The 17,084-nt window shown below is 43.3% G+C and overlaps 1 protein-coding gene across 2 annotated transcripts in view; it reads right to left on the bottom strand.

The window, feature by feature from the left end:
• LOC110305029 (ankyrin repeat domain-containing protein 26-like) overlaps positions 1 to 17,084 on the bottom strand; it is a 123,451-nt gene that overhangs the window by 86,231 nt on the left and 20,136 nt on the right. For both annotated transcript variants that reach the window (XM_021176772.1, XM_021176771.1), the window contains exons 8-12: positions 14,784 to 14,842; positions 12,744 to 12,780; positions 9,113 to 9,179; positions 1,292 to 1,414; positions 1,099 to 1,199 (exon numbers count right to left, since the gene is read on the bottom strand). In XM_021176772.1, the coding sequence (XP_021032431.1) occupies positions 1,099 to 1,199; positions 1,292 to 1,414; positions 9,113 to 9,179; positions 12,744 to 12,780; positions 14,784 to 14,842 (387 nt within the window). The remainder of the gene's footprint in view (positions 1 to 1,098; positions 1,200 to 1,291; positions 1,415 to 9,112; positions 9,180 to 12,743; positions 12,781 to 14,783; positions 14,843 to 17,084) is intronic.

Raw genomic sequence — 17,084 nt, 5'->3', positions numbered from 1 at the left:
AAATGAAATGGGCCCTTTAATTTGAGCCCACATATGGAGTGTAAACTTGGCTTTTCTTTCTGTCTTGAGCTAGCTTTCTTGGAATTCTCTTTCGAGTAACGTTCAGCTGCAATTATATATGGATCCATGTTCAGTCTTTGGAAAAGTTTAATCAGAGCTGTGACTGCTGATGAGCCAGCTCTGGGCTTCAGACACTTTGGAAAATATACATTTGAGGCCCAAATAGCAATTTATATGCAGCTTGATTATATGACAGGTCAGAAACAGCCACACTCTGAGAGGCCATGGATGTCCTGAGAGGTCAAGGGGCAGGGTGGAGAAGCTGAGCTCAAAGACATTACTACTCACAGGCACACAGAGAGTTCAGCCAAAAGCACCAAAACATGAGAGAAAGCATTGAAAGCGCTTTCCCTGTGTCCCTCCAGGTCCAACAGACCCGCTTGCTAGGGCAAGAAGGGGAAGGTGAGAAAAAAAAAACGAGGTGTTTAGCATTTTTGCCTGGTCCATGATGATCATACACCACTTTCTAAAGAAAAATGGACAAAGATGTCTGCCAGGCTGTGCAGGCCCTGGGTTAGTGTGAAGTGTTTGGTTTTCGAACTGCAGTTTTCTCCTGGTTTTTGTCTCCTTCCTTCCCTTCCTTTCTTCCTTTTCTCCCTCCTTCCTTCTTTCCTGCCTTCCTGCAGTGCTGGGGGTGGACTACAGGTGCTTTCTAACACAAGGCCATTGCACTACATGAGCAGCACTCCAGTCCTGGGATTTTGAGACAAGATCTAGCTAAGGCTGGCTTTAAATTCATGACTGTCTCCACCTCCAGTGCTGGGTTACAGGTACCCATCTCCATGCCTGCTGCACACCTGCAGAGTCTGGGATGGGGAAAATGAACCAAACAGATGTGTAGGCCTTACATGCTGTTAGATGGTGCAGACACTCACAAACTGAAGGCGACACACACAGGCCAATGTGGAATTGAACATAAAACTGCAAACTATCTGATTACTGTGTTAAATTTTTTCTATAAATCTGTCTGGTGCACGGGGCTCTCATCCCTTCTGCTGGCAGTAAGCTGGATTTACTCAGAGAAATGAAAGCCTGTACCTGGCCTGCTGCTGCTGTGTCTGTACGCTTGCCTCCTTTCCCGGCAAGACTGCAGCCTGCTGTTTGCTCTCTAGAGGAACTGATCGGGATTCCATGTCTTCCTGTATTAAAAAACAAAGTGTAAATCATTTAAAAAAAACACAGCATTACATACTTTTCAGCCAAGTTTAAAATCTTGTTAAAGTCAGTTTACCCTCCATTCAGTTGGGTTGTAGACTGCTGGCTGCCTGGAGAACTTAATGGGTTCAGGCCAATCTGCTGGATAGCCAGCCCAGAGGTTGGACTCCGTGAGCATGGGAGACTGGACCACAGGAGGCTGCACGGAAAAGCAGAAGAGGGTGCCTGAGTCTCAGAGCATCCACACCCTGATGCCCGCCTGCCATTCGCATCACTGCTTGGAGGAGCTATACAGGACCACAGGAAGTACATGCCACAACTGGCTGCAGCAACACCTGTGAGTGAGCCTTCCATGCCACTTAGAACCACAGTCTCAGTGAGCATCAGGCAGAAAGACAACAAAGAGAAATGTCTGATGTGCAGGCCTGCATTAGACCTGGGACATCCAGAAGGAACACTTTGGTCTTAGAACTCTTTCTCAACTGGGAGGGCACACAGACTTGTGATCAGGCCACACCCCCACCTGTGGCATCTGGAAACAAATGCAGAGGAAGGAAGAAGAAGTCCTTCCCTAGTACAAACGCTGATGTAGGCATCTGATTGTAATTGCTTATTTTTATTTTAATCTTTTCTTTTTAATAGTTTAGAATTTATACATTTGGACTTTGACGCTGTATTTTAATGATTTATTTATGTTTATGAGTGTTTTGCTTGTATATATGTCTGTATACCCGGTGCATATCTGGTATCCATGGAGGTCACAAGAGGGCATTGTACCTCCAGGGATTGGAGTTATAGATGGTTGTAGGGTACCATGCAGGTGCTGGGAACGGAACCTGTGTCCTCTGCAAAAGAAATAAAGGGCTTGTCTTAGTCGGGGTTTCTATTCCTACACAAACATCATGACCAAGAAACAAGTTGGGGAGGAAAGGGTTTATTCAGCTTACACTTCCACACTGCTGTTCATCACCAAAGGAAGTCAGGATTGGATCTCAAGCAGGTCAGGAAGCAGGAGCTGATGCAGAGGCCATGGAGGGATGTTCTTTATTGACTTGCCTCCCCTGGCTTGCTCAGCCTGCTCTCTTATAGAACCAAGACTACCAACCCAGAGATGGCACCACCCACAAGGGGCCTTTCCCCCTTGATCACTAATTGAGAAAATGCCTTACAGCTGGATCTCATGGAGGCATTTCCTCAACTGAAGCTCCTTTCTCTGTGATAACTCCAGCCTGTGTCAAGTTGACACACAAAACCAGCCAGTACAGGGCTCTTTAACAGGTCTGAACATGGTGCCAGTAGGTTTTGCTCTTTTCCACTTCCTCTCCCTCACTACAGCATTAGATTACATCCATAAAGCTAACCCCCAAGGTCCATGCCTTATTTGGCCACTGACTCCCTGAGACTAAACACTAAGGTCCATCAGTCAAACGTCATTATTGGCTACACTGGTTCACCTGTCCAATCAGGATTTACTACCTCATCCTAGCACAGACTCCCCCTTTTCTCCCTTAAGCCCACTCTTGCAGAGCACCTGCAGTAGCCTTTGTCCAATTCACTGGCAGCACCCCTTCCTCTCAACTCCTCCCAACAATCCCTGCTTGTCCCTTTGGGACAAGAACTTTGTACCGAGAACTTGGCGTCTGGGTGCGTTCTGTGCCAACTCCAAGGCCTCCTACATTGCTGCCATGCCTCGGCTGGGTCTACACCACCCCCCACTCCAATTCCCACACTTCCCAGAGCATCTGGTTTCTGCTCCCTTCATCCAACAGCGGCCAGTTAGTGAGTTTCTCCCTATTCACCATCTTACACATTCCCCAAGACATCGGGAGATGTCCAATGTGCATCTGGGACATCTCCTGAAGACTCCAACTCACAGCCAACGTTACTGGTGCATGTTAGCATTCAAGAATGGTCCTTGTGCTTCCTAGATACCAAACACAATGACAGCCCTTATAGTTTTGGGAGCACACAGATAGGATGCCCCTACCTCCCCTCTCTACAAATTTTCTGTCTCCATGTGCCCCTCTGCCAGCTTCTACCCTGCTCCAAGCTTTCCTGGCCACTCTCTGTTTCCCTTCTCTTGTGGGCAATTATTGGCCACCAAAACCTGCACAGCCACACTGACTGACCAGTTCTTGGGCTCCATGCCCTTGGCCAGTCATGGCTATTCCAATGTCTCCCTGTGCAATAATACCACAGCTGCTGCTGCCTTGGCCACGCAGCTCTAGGAGTCCGCTTAATTTATATATAATAATGTTAATTCCATTTCATAGAAATCTAAAGAAGTGTGTGTGAGAGAGAGAGAGAGGGGGGGGGGTGAGCAGAAAGGGACCATGGTGGCGGGTGAGGAAGGAGTTCTTCAAGATGGTTATGGGTAGGAAACTGGAATAAAAGCCTGCAACAGAATACCTATGAAATGAAAGCAGCTGGTAAGTGGGGTGAGGAGTGAGAGGTGCAGTCAGTAGGCAAGAGGATCAAAAGGCCTAACATGGTAGTGCTTTGATTGTGTGTCCCCCAGAGTCTCGGACTCTAGTGCATGGTCTCCAGTTGGTGGCTGTTCTGCAGGGTTAGGTGGCACAGCCTTGCTGGAGGCAGTGCATCACTGAGCTGGGCTTTGAGACCAGTTTGCTCCCTCCCTGCTTTGTGCTCTCAGCTTCCTGCTGCCATGCCTGCCGCTTCTTATGCATCAGCTCCACCATCATGAATGCTTGTCCCTCTGGAACCTTAAGCCAAAATAAACTCCATCTTCCTTAAGTCACAGCCAACACAAAACTAGTACAAAAGAAAATGTGACAATCCTTTAAGACAATGCACCGGCTTATATCCTAATATAAAAAAATAATAATTCTTACTGTAAAAGATCCTGTGCCTATAAACATGTGATGTACAGAAGAAATACGACAGTCTGAATTCCATCTGCCTTGCTGCCTTCCCACCATGCTGTCCCTCTGGGCTGCACCTTTCTCTCTCTCTCTCTCTCTCTCTCTCTCTCTCTCTCTCTCTCCAGACCTCCCTGTACACACACACTTTCCCAGAACCTGCACTTCTGTCATGGTATTTTTTCATGTGATTTTGGTGTCCTGTTTGTTTTCCCATTTACCAAAAGAGGCTTCATGAGGGCAAGGGTGCTCTCTCTCTCTCTCCATATGTATGTATGTATGTATGTATATATATATATATATATATATATATATATATATATATATGTGTGTGTGTGTGTGTGTGTGTGTATACCCATATAGATATATATGTGTATATATACATATATATATTACTGCAAACTTCAGCACATGACAATAAGGATTTTGAATATTTTATTAAATCAACATGCTTCATCATCTGTACAGCAAAGCATCTCAGTGTGTCATCCAGAGCCTATTTTTGTCTCTTGGAATGATATGTCCCTCAAAACATTCCATGCTCGCCTGTTTGAGAACGGACACAACACTCTGCAGTGTAGGTCACAACTAAAGAGCCTCAGTAGGTCAGTTCACATGGGACATGCAACTTTCATGGCAAGCATCAATATTTGAGGGAACAGCACCTTGGGGACACACTCACTTGATTCCTTCAGTCTGGGGTGTCTGCACCCCACACCCCAAGGCCAAGAGTTCACTCCCTATAGCTTACCAAAGAATTTAAGTTAACAACCTGCTGTGTTTACCGGAATGGTTTCTTGAGGCAAAATGTGTAAGTCTGCCTCTGAGTAGCATCTGCCTCCGATGTACTCACTGGGTTCATAGCACATACAGGATGTTGCTTCTCCGTTTATGAAAGAGTGAAGACAAATGGTTACAAGAGTTCCTCTCTTCCTCAGAGACAGAAGGCAACAATACCCCTGGGACAAAAGTCAATCAACAAAGCTACATAGAAGCTAGTGAACAAAATGTTGTAACTAAATAAGCACAGACTTGACACAAGATGGACCAAAAGACACTAAAACAGTTTGTATAAGAAAAAAAAAAATGAGACCAGTGGCAAGTCATTTTCAAAGGGAAGGGGAAGAAACAGAAAAAAAAAAAAAAAAAGTTAACCAGCCCCTGACTACTTAGGCAAGGGGCTCTCTGTAATGCAGCTCTAATGTGTGGCAATGACCACTAAAAGGTGGTGAGATCTATGAATGGTTCTGAGTTGAAATAACTGGGATTGTTTTTGTTCCACCCCTCACTACACAGGTCTCATATTCTAGAGCCTCCTTCTCTCGGCCCTTTGGCTCACAGGAATCTACCTATTCTCCCAGTCAAGGGAGACAGGCGGGAAAGGCCAGGTCTGTTGCTAGAGGAGGGGTGGAGCCCTGGGTTTCCCTGGCTTAGTCTTTTTTTCTGTGTTGTTTACTGGATGCTATTGTTCTTACTGGGATGGGAGACCAGACAGCAAAGGAAAATGACATAAAGTTACAAAGGGCAAGGAAATGGCATGCCCAGGGTTTCTGTTACTGTCACATGACATTTGAAGCACCCAGAAGACAAGCATGAATGCTCCCACTAGGAAAAAGAAATAAAATGACTTGAAGAGCATATGGGTTTAAGAGCCCTGACTTGTGAAATATACACTAAACTGAGAAAATTAAATAACACAGGCCTGCATAAAACTAAACTTAAAAATGAAAATGAGAAGGTAGGAACAGACAAGGTTTTTCAATCATGTGATTATATATTTTACAACATATCCTGGCATTGAGGACAAAAAATGTATACTTAGAATAACATGTACAAGTAATTTCACATATGAATGCACATTGCTATACATAATGAAAATATCTCAGTATAAAACAAGATTGAAAATATTGCAAAACCACAGAATTTTTTAAAAGAAAATGCTATAAGAAAGCTCCTTTTGAAAATAATTCCTAAGTGTTTACACAGTGAGGCAGGAAAGCAGGACTGTCACTGTTCTTCTAGACTTCAAGCCAGCAAAAAATGTCACCTGAGCCACCTGATGTGGTTTTTTTGTTTTTTAATTAACAAAGGTTATTTATGTGAATGGAGTGTGGCCTGCAGGTGTCTGTGCACATTGCATTGTGTCTGATGGCTGGCCTGCAGGTGTCTGTGCACATTGCATTGTGTCTGATGGCAGAACAGGGCACTGGATCCCTTGGAACTGGAGTTACAGTGTGAGCTGCCACACGGTGCTGAGAAGGGACCACTGAGCCAACTCCCCAGCCCTGAGCTGTGCAGTCTAAGGAAATACAAGCAACATATTGAGAACTGACCTCAAGATACCTTTAAAATATACACATGTGTCAGTACAATTAAGCTTTTTTTTTGGGGGGGGGGGTTCGAGTCAGGGTTTCTCCGTATAGCCCTGGCTGTCCTGGAAATCACTTTGTAGAACAGGCTGGCCTCGAACTCAGAAATCCGCCTGCCTCCTGAGTGCTGGGATTAAAGGCGTGTGCCACTATGCCTGGCCCAATTAAGCTTTTTGAGTGTCATTATGATGTCGTAAGAAAAAACAAAACCCTATTTTAAAATTATCCAATCTGGTTTTCCTCTGCCTAAGCAGATACTGATGGATCAGATCTCCTAGTTGTGCCACAATGTGTAAATGTAGGTTAAAACTGAACAAATGATCTAATAAGTACCACGCATTTGCCACCATTAAAATAGCACATTTGTTAGTTTTCACATACTTTCCAAATCCTTAGCAATTTGGACCCAGTAGCCATCCTGAGAGGGAACAGTGTGTGTGTGTGTGTTGGGGGTTGGGAGGGAATCACCAAGAGGCGTGAGTTCTCCAGCTACAGGCCAGGAGATCGTTCAAGCCCCAAATTACATGCACTTAGCCCTGGATTCAAATGGCATTTTACAGTTTAAAAGGCAAAAGTATGTTAAGGTCAACAAATATTTCCCGGAGTCATACAAAATGGCTTCACTGGAGGGACTCATCAGCAGGGAATCCTGCTGCAAAGAGTTCTGTAGATTCTGTGGCAATGTGTGTGTGTCCTTATTTTTGAGTAACAGGTCCCAGCTCCTAGAAACCAGCCAGAGATGAATTTGCCCACTAGCTGTTTCTCTCCATGCTTCCTTTTCACACTCACATGGATGTAAAAAAAAAAAGAACTCAGAACTGCTACAGAGAACATCTGCTCTACATCTTAAATAACGCACTGTCTTGTGATCGATTTTCTTGGTTTTGTAACACGGATTAAGAACCTTCCCACGAGTAAGGGTGGAGGATGACTTCTGACAAACATGCAGTGCCAGGGTGACAGACACCAAAATAAGAGCATGTCGTCTCCAGAAAGAAACGGAACCATCTCTAACACAGAGAAAGACAAGTTGGGAAAAGAAGTCTTGCTTTGTCTTTTAATTGGGAGAAATGAAGGGCACAGTCGTGTGCAACGTGAAAGCACACATGTGGTCAAAACACAAGCGCTGCAATGCATGAGAACTGCCTGTCGAAGCCCCCAGACGAGGGCCAGAGTCCAAAGACTCAGACGATGCTCTGAGTCTTAGCTCTCATGGCCCTTTCTCCATACTCCCTTGTGACATAGCCCCTTTGAGCCAACCACCCCAGAGAACACAACCTAAACTCCAGGGAGGAGAATGAATTTAGGGCACATTCAAAGTGCTCAGTATTGTTAATTACTCGTGTTTTTCTGTTTGTTTCTTCTCACTGAAATATCTTAAAATTCTGTTTTAGTGTGGAACTCTCATCTAGGAGTTAAAGGTACCCTGCCCACAGGTTTCTGGCCCTCTGCTAGCTCATACTGTGTAGACTTAAGGTGAGAATCTAAATGAGTAAGTAAAGGCCTTCTAAAATCTAAACCATTAGAATATGAAACTGAATGTGAGCTGATATTAAAACTTAAGCACAAAACTTCAGAAATTAATTTTTTACACTGTGGTTATTGAATTTCTACTTGTACATGCTTGTAACTATTTGGGGAAAATGTATTATTTGGTTGTACCGATTTTTTTTATTATTTTTTAAATTGAAAATAGGTTCTTCTTCATACAATACATCCTGGCCACAGTTCCCTCCCCTCCACTCCCCCCAGTGCCCCGCCTCTCCTCTCTCTGAGATCCACTCCCCCTCCACTTCCCTCAGAGAAGAGCAGGCTTCCAAGAGACAACAGCCAAGCACAACAAAACAAGCTACAGTAAGACTGAGGAAAAACCTTATGGTGAGGCTGGACAAGGCCACCCAATAGGAGTAGAAGAGTTCCAAGAGCAGGCAAAAGAGCCAGAGATGCACCTGCTCCCACTGTTAGAAGCCCTATAGAACCACCATTGGCGGACAGTTTTGAAACCAAAGGCAGCATCAGCTGTGACATAAAATTTCAGTTTCCTTACCACTTTGAAACATGAATATAATGAAAGTCACACAAGTAAACTATTTTTTAAAATCTTTTTTCCATTATTTTATTTTGTGCATATGAGTGTGTGCCTGCGTGTACGCATGTGCACCCCGTGCATGCATGATGCCTGTGGAGGTCAGAAGAAGTCCTTGGATCCGGGAGTACTGGAGTTACAGGTGGTTGGGAGTCACAATGTCGATGCTGAAGCCTGAACCTGGGTGCTCTGCAAGAACAAGTGCTCGTAACACTGAGCCGGCTCTTCAGCCCCCAGTTAAAAGAAAAATTAAACCACAATAATGCATGTTTATCCAAAAGTTCCTGGCTCAAATTTCAGATTGCTCTATTATAAAAACCACTCCTCGAGACTCTCTTTCCATTTTTCACACCCGATTCAAGTCTCACTGCACAGAGTAGCCACTGCCTCTGTCACGACTCAAAGTAAAACAAAGCAACAAGAGACCCAGCTAGTCATAATTATATAAACATTTCTCTCTGCTGGCTTTCACATACAATGATAGCAGACCATTGCTGGGTGTAAGAATATATAGTTAAAACAATTCAGAAATAGAAAATGAATTTCATAGAGGGGCATCTTACCTTGGTATTCAAGCTAGGTTCGTCTTCTACTTCTATGGGCTCAGAGTTATTAGGTCTGTGGGCAAAGCTTAAGAATAAAAATAAACAAGAGGAGGGGAGATTTGGTTATCAGTTATCTGTGCCATTTCTTTATGAGCTATTTAAAGTTGATCTCTGTTAAAACAAACAAACTAAGAAACAAGCAATCGCTACTCCTGTCTTTCTTAGTTCTCTAACCATTGCTTAGAGGTGGATCATTCATATATCCATGACAAAGAATGGTACTCCATATGATTGACATCTCAAAAAATGTGTCTTTACAAATTTCCTCCATTGAAGGCTGAAATGAAAACCCAGCTATTGGCTTACACATAGTTTTGCTGCCTGAACTGAAAAAAAAAAAAAAAAAAAAAAGGCTCAAATAGTTAGTGTTCACTCTTCGATGTCTCCCCCTGGTTAACAACTGCAATTCATTCAGAATTGGACATCTTGATCCTTCATAGTGCAAGCCATAGACTGAAAGATGCCAGGGTATTGTGTTGCCTTAAATCAGCATAGAGTCTCCCCAGAAGTGGAGGACAGCAGTTAAAAATCACATGTCTATATCGTTACCATATTCTCTTCAGAGAAATTAAAACATTAAAAATTATTTAAAAAATACAATTTTTTTCAAATAACCTGGATTTTAAGATCTTCACAAACAATAAAAATCCCTCATAGGCTCCTCCACACCCCAGGGAGAGAACGTGGGGGCCCTGGTGGTAGAGCATCGAATTCTCCAGGAATATCTTCCCTCCTACACACTCCACTCCCCAATCCCCCTTATTCAGGGTTTAATCATATTCTCCTGTGACAATGTAGCATGATAAAAATATCTCTCACATTCTCAAAGACTTGATTTGCTGTACCTCACAACGAGAGTTAATACTGTACCTTTTGGTCACTTAAGAGTACAATCCTGCTATGTCCTCACTCAGCCTATTTGTGTAACCTGATTTTAAGAGAACCGTGGGACCATCATCGTTCCTTGGCTTAGATTTCCCAAGTAATCCACTTTTACAACCTATGCTGATGCAGGGCTAGAGTCTCAAGTTATAGACGCTCCCCTGCCGGGCCCGGATGGTACATGCGCATCATTTGCTGAAAGCAGCAGATAAGAAGTTGAGTGCAATCTTCGAGAGTAAACATTGACCATAAATGTTAAACACAGCGTTTGGATACTGGCTGATAGACTGTGATGTTTGTAGTACTGTTTGTCATCTGGGTCGGTTGGTGTCAATGACTCTATCTCTGTAACACTGTCAAAGATTTCTATAAAATGTCCATGTCACCCCCATGTGATGCTTTCTGTGCGGCTCAATAAAGACAGGAAAGAAAAAAAAAAAAAAACCTTTGTCAAGAGTACTGTGTCAAGAGATCCACACAGGGTGAAACACTCAGGCCCATGAAGTAGAGAATTCAGTAATGAGAATATTATTCATATTCCTATCACTGGACTCGTTCGTGATTCAATGACTCCACAGGGAAATGTTTTCACTTCTTTCCTCAATGAGACACCAACGCATGACTGGTGACTCGGAGCCGCTCACTAATGCACTTAATCCACACTTTCTCTGACTATACACCTCAACCCTGTGAAAGCATGCATTCCTGAGGGAAGAGTGGATCGACTCAAACCGTTAACATTACAGTCCTATTTCTCGAGCCTGGCAAACACCCTGTGTGGAGTCAGCACCCTGGCCTGAGCTTGGCCTGGCAGGACTTCTCTAGGCCACAGATTCAACTTGCCCTGTCCTAGCTGACTGGGTATGAATTATCCCTGGAGTGGATGAGAGATCTGCTACCAGTACAGATGCTTTAACTAGCTCAAGTTATTTTAGCCCTGTTTAACAGAAGTCTTGAATTTTGTCCAGAACTTATTTCTTTTTTAAAATTTTCATTTATTCTTCTCTTACATGTTACATCCTTATCGAAGTTTCTCCTCCCCCCTCTCCTCCAAGTCCCCCCCGCCGGCCTCCATCTCCCCTCTGAATTCTTTACTCTATATGCTCTTCTAGATTCTGTGCTAAGGATTTCAAATGACCTTTATCACATATGCTACAATCCTCAAAGTGCTCAGCCCTTTTCTAAATCTGTGAGCACCACACACAAGTTGTCCCTGCACAGACCCTGTCTGTTGATGCTGTTGTGATAGCCTGGAGTAAGTTGCACTATTCCCATCTTTACCCTCTCCACTGGGTGTTTCTATATTCACCCACCATATTACTAATCTAGGGGACAGCCCTACCAGCCATAAACTTAACAGTCATTCATTGCTGCTGCTTGGGCATGGTGGCACACGCCTTTAATCCCAGCACTTGGGAGGCAGAAGCAGGTGGATTTCTGAGTTCAAGGCTAGCCTGGTCTACAAAGTGAGTTCCAAGACAGCCAGGGCTACACAGAGAAACTCTGTCTTTAAAAACCAAAAAAAGAAAAGAAAAGAAAGAAAGAAGGAAGGAAAGAGAGAGAGAGAGAGAGAGACAGAGAGAGAGAGACAGAGAGAGAGAGAGAGAGGAAGGAAGAAGCCATTTCAGAGTCTTTTAGCCCCAAGCTCTCTGACAGAGCAGCCAAGTTTCGGGGGTGAGGTTGATTCTAAACGCAGGTTCAGGTACCCACAGGTAGCTTGATTAGTACCTAGCATTCCCTAAAGTCATGAAACTGAACATGCAAAGGAACATTTAGCACTGAGATATAAAAAATAATGAAAGAGAAGCCGGAGGAATAATCATTCATAAAAGCAGTATGTTCATTGGAAAGGAAAATAGACTAGAAGAAAGACTGATATGGGAGTTCATGTTGGTAAGTAGAAAGTCAATGAAATTATCTCTTAGTGAGATTTTTGAGTATTATTTACACAACATGTAAATGTTCTTCACTTCTAGTAGAATAATTATTTATCAATGCTATGTGCTATGGCCAACGTTAGTGAGAGCTTCCTTAAAACCCTTAACTACTAAAAACAAGCCAATGGTTACCAGTACAGTGTAACAACAAATTATTAGATTATGTTGATGCAAGGAAGAAAAAAAACTCAACACAGAATCTAAATTTGACTTTCTGCATTGGTGACCTGCATTTTGGCTCTTTTAATCTATGCAGAGGAAGAAGAGACAGTGTCATAGAGTTATGCAGGAAGATGGTCAAATTGTAGGTCAGATACATATCAATGTCAGAATCGTGAGCAAGTTAATCTGCCTTCAGAAGATAGTGACCAATTATGGAGGACAAGTATGTTCTTTCCTTGTTTGTGGTATTGATTGTTTTTTGGTTGGTTAGTTCTTTTTGGTTTGTTTGTTTTTTTTTGTTGTTGTTGTTGATGTGTGAGACAGAGTTTCTCTGTATAGCCCTGATTGTCCTAGAACTCACTCTGTAAATCAGGCTGGCCTCAGATTCACAGATCCGCCTGCCTCTGCCTCCCGAGTGCCTTCACCACCTAGCAGGACAAGTACATTTCACCAGAACACTTTGTATACCTTCTGTGATGGCTCTGAGATGGCAACTGTTATATGTACATCACACTGAATCTAGCCCAGGGAACACACAGCGAAAACTAGTTTCTTTTCTCTGCACTCACTAAAGACTGCCTTAAACAATTAAATTAATCAAATCTTACCTTGTTTTAGAGTAGCATTCAGGACATGCATCTACTTCTAAAGATAAAGAAAGACTACATTTTAAATCAACAAAAATGACCAGAAAATGAAGAAAACAGGAAGTGTAATCTTTACATGGCATGGCCAGGGCATCCTTTGTAGCACGATTCTCCTTAGAGCTGTAGCTGGTGAGTGTTCTACCAGGAAGACCAACGAGGCCAGTGACAGTGGCCACTGCATTAGGAGCTCTTAATTGAACTTCTTAAGTATTTCAAATAGAAGGTGGGGAAAAGAAGTGTCACGAAAAGTCATCTACGACAGTTAAATGCCTCACAGTCACGATGGAAGCCTGCCAGACTGACAGCCAACTGTGCTGCCAGCAAGGGCAGTGCTGAAACTGGCTGTGTCGAATGGCTCTGCAGCTTTCTGGACCGATGACACTAGGGACAATTGTTCTTATTTTGTTATTACAAACACAACTTCTCTAGGATTTCATTCAAAACTGTGCTGTGTAAGATCAGTCTGTAGGCACTGCGCAGCAAGGTGGGAGGCTCTCTCGAGTCTCTCTCCCTGTGGCTGTCCTGGGAAGACGCTAATAGCCACTTCCATTGCTTCCAAAAGGAAATATCTCACAAAAAGAACACTCCTTTATTTGTTTATTCACTCTTAATGAGAACCAACAAACAGGTGCCTTAAAGGATATAAGAAAGTTGGTATCATATAGGAAAAAAATGTAAAAATAAAATTATTGGAGTTGGAAGGATAGCTCAGCAGTTGAGAGCATCGACTGCTTCTCCAGAGGACCTCAGTTCAGTCCCCAGAACCCACATCACAGCTTACAGCCATCTGTAACTCCAGTTCCAGGGAATCTGATGCCCTCTTCTATGCTCTAAGGGCACATGATATGCACATGGTGCACAGGCATGGACAAGGCACCCAAACACCTTAAATTAAATTAAGTTTAAATTAAAAAAATACCAGAATGTGGCAATAATTGAGTGATGGTGGCTTTTAATTGTCAACTTGACGCAGTCTAGAATCACCTAGGCAGGGTATCTCAGTGAGGGCTTGTCTAGATTATGTTGCCCTTATGGCCAATCTGTGGAGATTACCTTTGCTTTGTTGACTAAGGTGAGAAGACGCTACCACTGTGGGTGGCACAATTCCCTGTGCAACAGATCCTGACCTCTGTAACAGTGGAGACAGAAGCTAAACACAAGCATGCGTGCATCTTCTCCTCTCTTCTTCTCACCACAGACTTAATGTAACCAGTTACCTCAAGCTCTGGCTGCTGCCAACTCTGGACTTATAAACTAAGATAATGCCTTTCTCTTCTAAGGAGCTTTCCCCAGGGTATTTTTAATCACGGCAACAGGAAATGAAACAAGGACAAATGAGGTCTCTATAATCAGAGACCTTCTCCCCCACCCGTCCCCCTCATTCTACTTAGAGAAAACAAATGGTTGGACTCTAGTATTTTCCAGAACAGAAAATATACTTATAAAAGGAAGGTTACAGACTCAGATCAACAATAGCGTAACATACAAACATAGACACAGGCACACACACACATACACACTCCTGCACACAAATACAAACTTAATCTGTACACTGATGTCATAAATGTTGCTTTCCTGATCAGTCTTAAAAACGAAAGACTTTTTTTTTTTTTAATTAGGGTTTCTCTGTGTAGCCTTGGTTGTCCTGAAACTCACTCTGTAGACCAGGCTGGCCTCGAACTCAGAAATCCGCCTGCCTCTGCCTCCCGAGTGCTGGGATTAAAGGCGTGCACCACCAACGCCCGGCTCGTCATTTGACTTCTAAAGGGGCCATGAACCACAGGTTGAGAACCTCTGCTTTAAATCCAGTAAAAGAAAGTGGATCTTTATTGTAGGTCNCTCACTCTGTAGACCAGGCTGGCCTCGAACTCAGAAATCCGCCTGCCTCTGCCTCCCGAGTGCTGGGATTAAAGGCGTGCACCACCACGCCTGGCCCTGATCAGTCTTTCTTGCTCCCACGTGATCAATGCCAGGTGGACTTGAGTTAATCAGAGGGCTTACCTGAATTGCCATCTGCACACATTTCAAGTTCCTTTCCTTTGTGTTTTGAAGCAGTTTGGCTTTTACAATGTGTAAAAAGTGATAAACAAAATTACTAATTAATATTTTAGTAGTTTTATGGAAAGTATCAAACAATGACATTAAACAATTGAAGGCTTATTTTATAAATTATGAAAATGACTATTATGAGGTGAAGCAACCCGAGTTCCTTCCTAAGATTTCAATCCAAGAATAACATGTAAACATGGTCATGAGTCACACACAGGTAATAAAGCCCGGACAGACGGGACCAGTGTGACGTCATAGGAAGCGCCAGGACTGTCCTCCAAACAAACACGGTTCTCTTCTGCTGTGTAAGTTCTTCTAAGAGATAAGCATTTTGTTGGCTTGCTTTACCATGGACCATTCAAGACCTGAGGTGTTAAAAAGCACAAGCAGAGAAATAATAAAGAAACAGCGTGCTTTGCTCTAAGACTAACCTGCTTTAGGATCCCAAAAAGCAGATCACAGGTTCAGACAACAAACACTGGGGCTGGAGACATGGCTCAGCAGTTAAGAGCACTGACTGCTCTTCCAGAGATCCTGAGTTCAAATTCCAGCAACCACATGGTGGCTCACAACCATCTGTAATGGGATCTGATGGCCTCTTCCCGTGTGTCTGAAGACAGCTACAGTGTACTCATATACATAAAATAAGTAAATAAATCTAATACAAAGCAAAACAAAAGCCAATGTCTGCACTTACCAGAAATCTCTAAATTAGATTACCTGTTTTATTTTTGTGATGCATAATTCAGAAGCGTTAAGATAATTATTTGTAACTATAAATTCTCATTACCTTAACATGATTGGCAGTGATTCTAACACTAATGGATCACAACTATGCATGGAAAAATAGTAAAAGCAAAGACAGGAGCTGGAGGGATGGCCACTGTTCCTCCATACTGAGCCACATTGCTTGTCTATTGACTGGTCTGTTATTTTGAGAAAGAGTCTCACTTTTTAGTCTGGTGCCCTGGAGCCCAGAGACCTGCCTACCTTTGCCTTCTGAGTGCTGGGATTACAGGCATGTACTGCCATATCAGGCCTCTGATCAAATTCTTGATACACACATATGAACGCACAGTGTATCACCCACAGAATGATATTTAATCTCATGACAACTGGGGAAGAGCGACAGGTTCCCTGGAAGAGATGCGTTACCATCTACAACCGATCATTTGAGGGACCTTGGAGATGAACACAGTGAGGCATCCCACCACTGAGACTTCACAGAAGAAAGGAAACTTCCTCCTGAGTTATCCAAACCCCTCAAGTTTACAATGGAAAAGCAAGGGAATCCCTGACTGTCACCACGGGTGCACAGGCTAATGTGGATTCTGAAAGGAAATAAAACTTGAGACCTGTGATTCATGTAATTTATGTCAAATAGCCCAAAGAGTTGTTTGTGAGCTTTGAAACCTGGGGCTGAGAACATAGCAGAACATACCAGGACATGCCCGGGCAGGCCCATTGTTAAGACATTCCTGAGGCTGCTTAGCCATAAAGATAAAGAGAATGACATGCCCAACTGGCCCGGCACCACCCTATCTCCCACCCTTCTGACCTAAGTTAAATGTTAACAGGCTGCTAATGTTTAAATGGACCAATCATGTGAAACCGCACCAATTCCTCCCACAGCTCCACCCCTTTTCTATAAAAACCCCTAGCTTTCAAGCCTCAGGGTCGAATCCACTATCTCCTGCGTGAGATACGTTTCAACCCAGAGCTCTGCCATTAAACGGTCGACACCTCTGTCTCCTGTGGGAGATACCTGTCGGCCCAGAGCTCTGTCATTAAACTACCTCATGTTTTTACATCAAGATGGTCATCTGTTCGTGATTCTTGGGTGCACGCCTAATCGGGAATTGAGTGGGAGTTTCCCCACTAGGTTCTTTCAGATTCCACATAAAGTTTGGGGTTGTGGAGAACAATGAATCTGTGTGCTGTATGTGGCTACATCTGGGAGACCTAGATAGCTGCTCAGACTGGACCAGTTCCTGGTCTTACTTTTCTGTTGCTGTGATAAACACCATGACAAATGGCAACTCATTAAAAAAAAAAAGTGTCTAGTGGGATTTATGGATTCAGAGGGTTAGCGTTCATGATGGCTGGACTTGGATGATGGAGTTCATGGTAGCAGCAGCAGCTTAGAGCTCACACTTTCTTTCTTTCTTTCTTTCTTTTTCTTTCTTTCTTTCTTTCTTTCTTTTCTTTCTTTTCTTCTTCTTCTTCTTCTTCTTCTTCTTCTTCTTCTTCTTC

The sequence above is a fragment of the Mus caroli genome, chromosome 11 (genome assembly GCF_900094665.2).
Source record: "Mus caroli chromosome 11, CAROLI_EIJ_v1.1, whole genome shotgun sequence".
Classification (NCBI taxonomy): domain Eukaryota; kingdom Metazoa; phylum Chordata; class Mammalia; order Rodentia; family Muridae; genus Mus; species Mus caroli.
The sequence above is the reverse complement of the archived record's forward strand: the minus strand, read 5'-3'. Positions and strand labels throughout refer to the sequence as shown.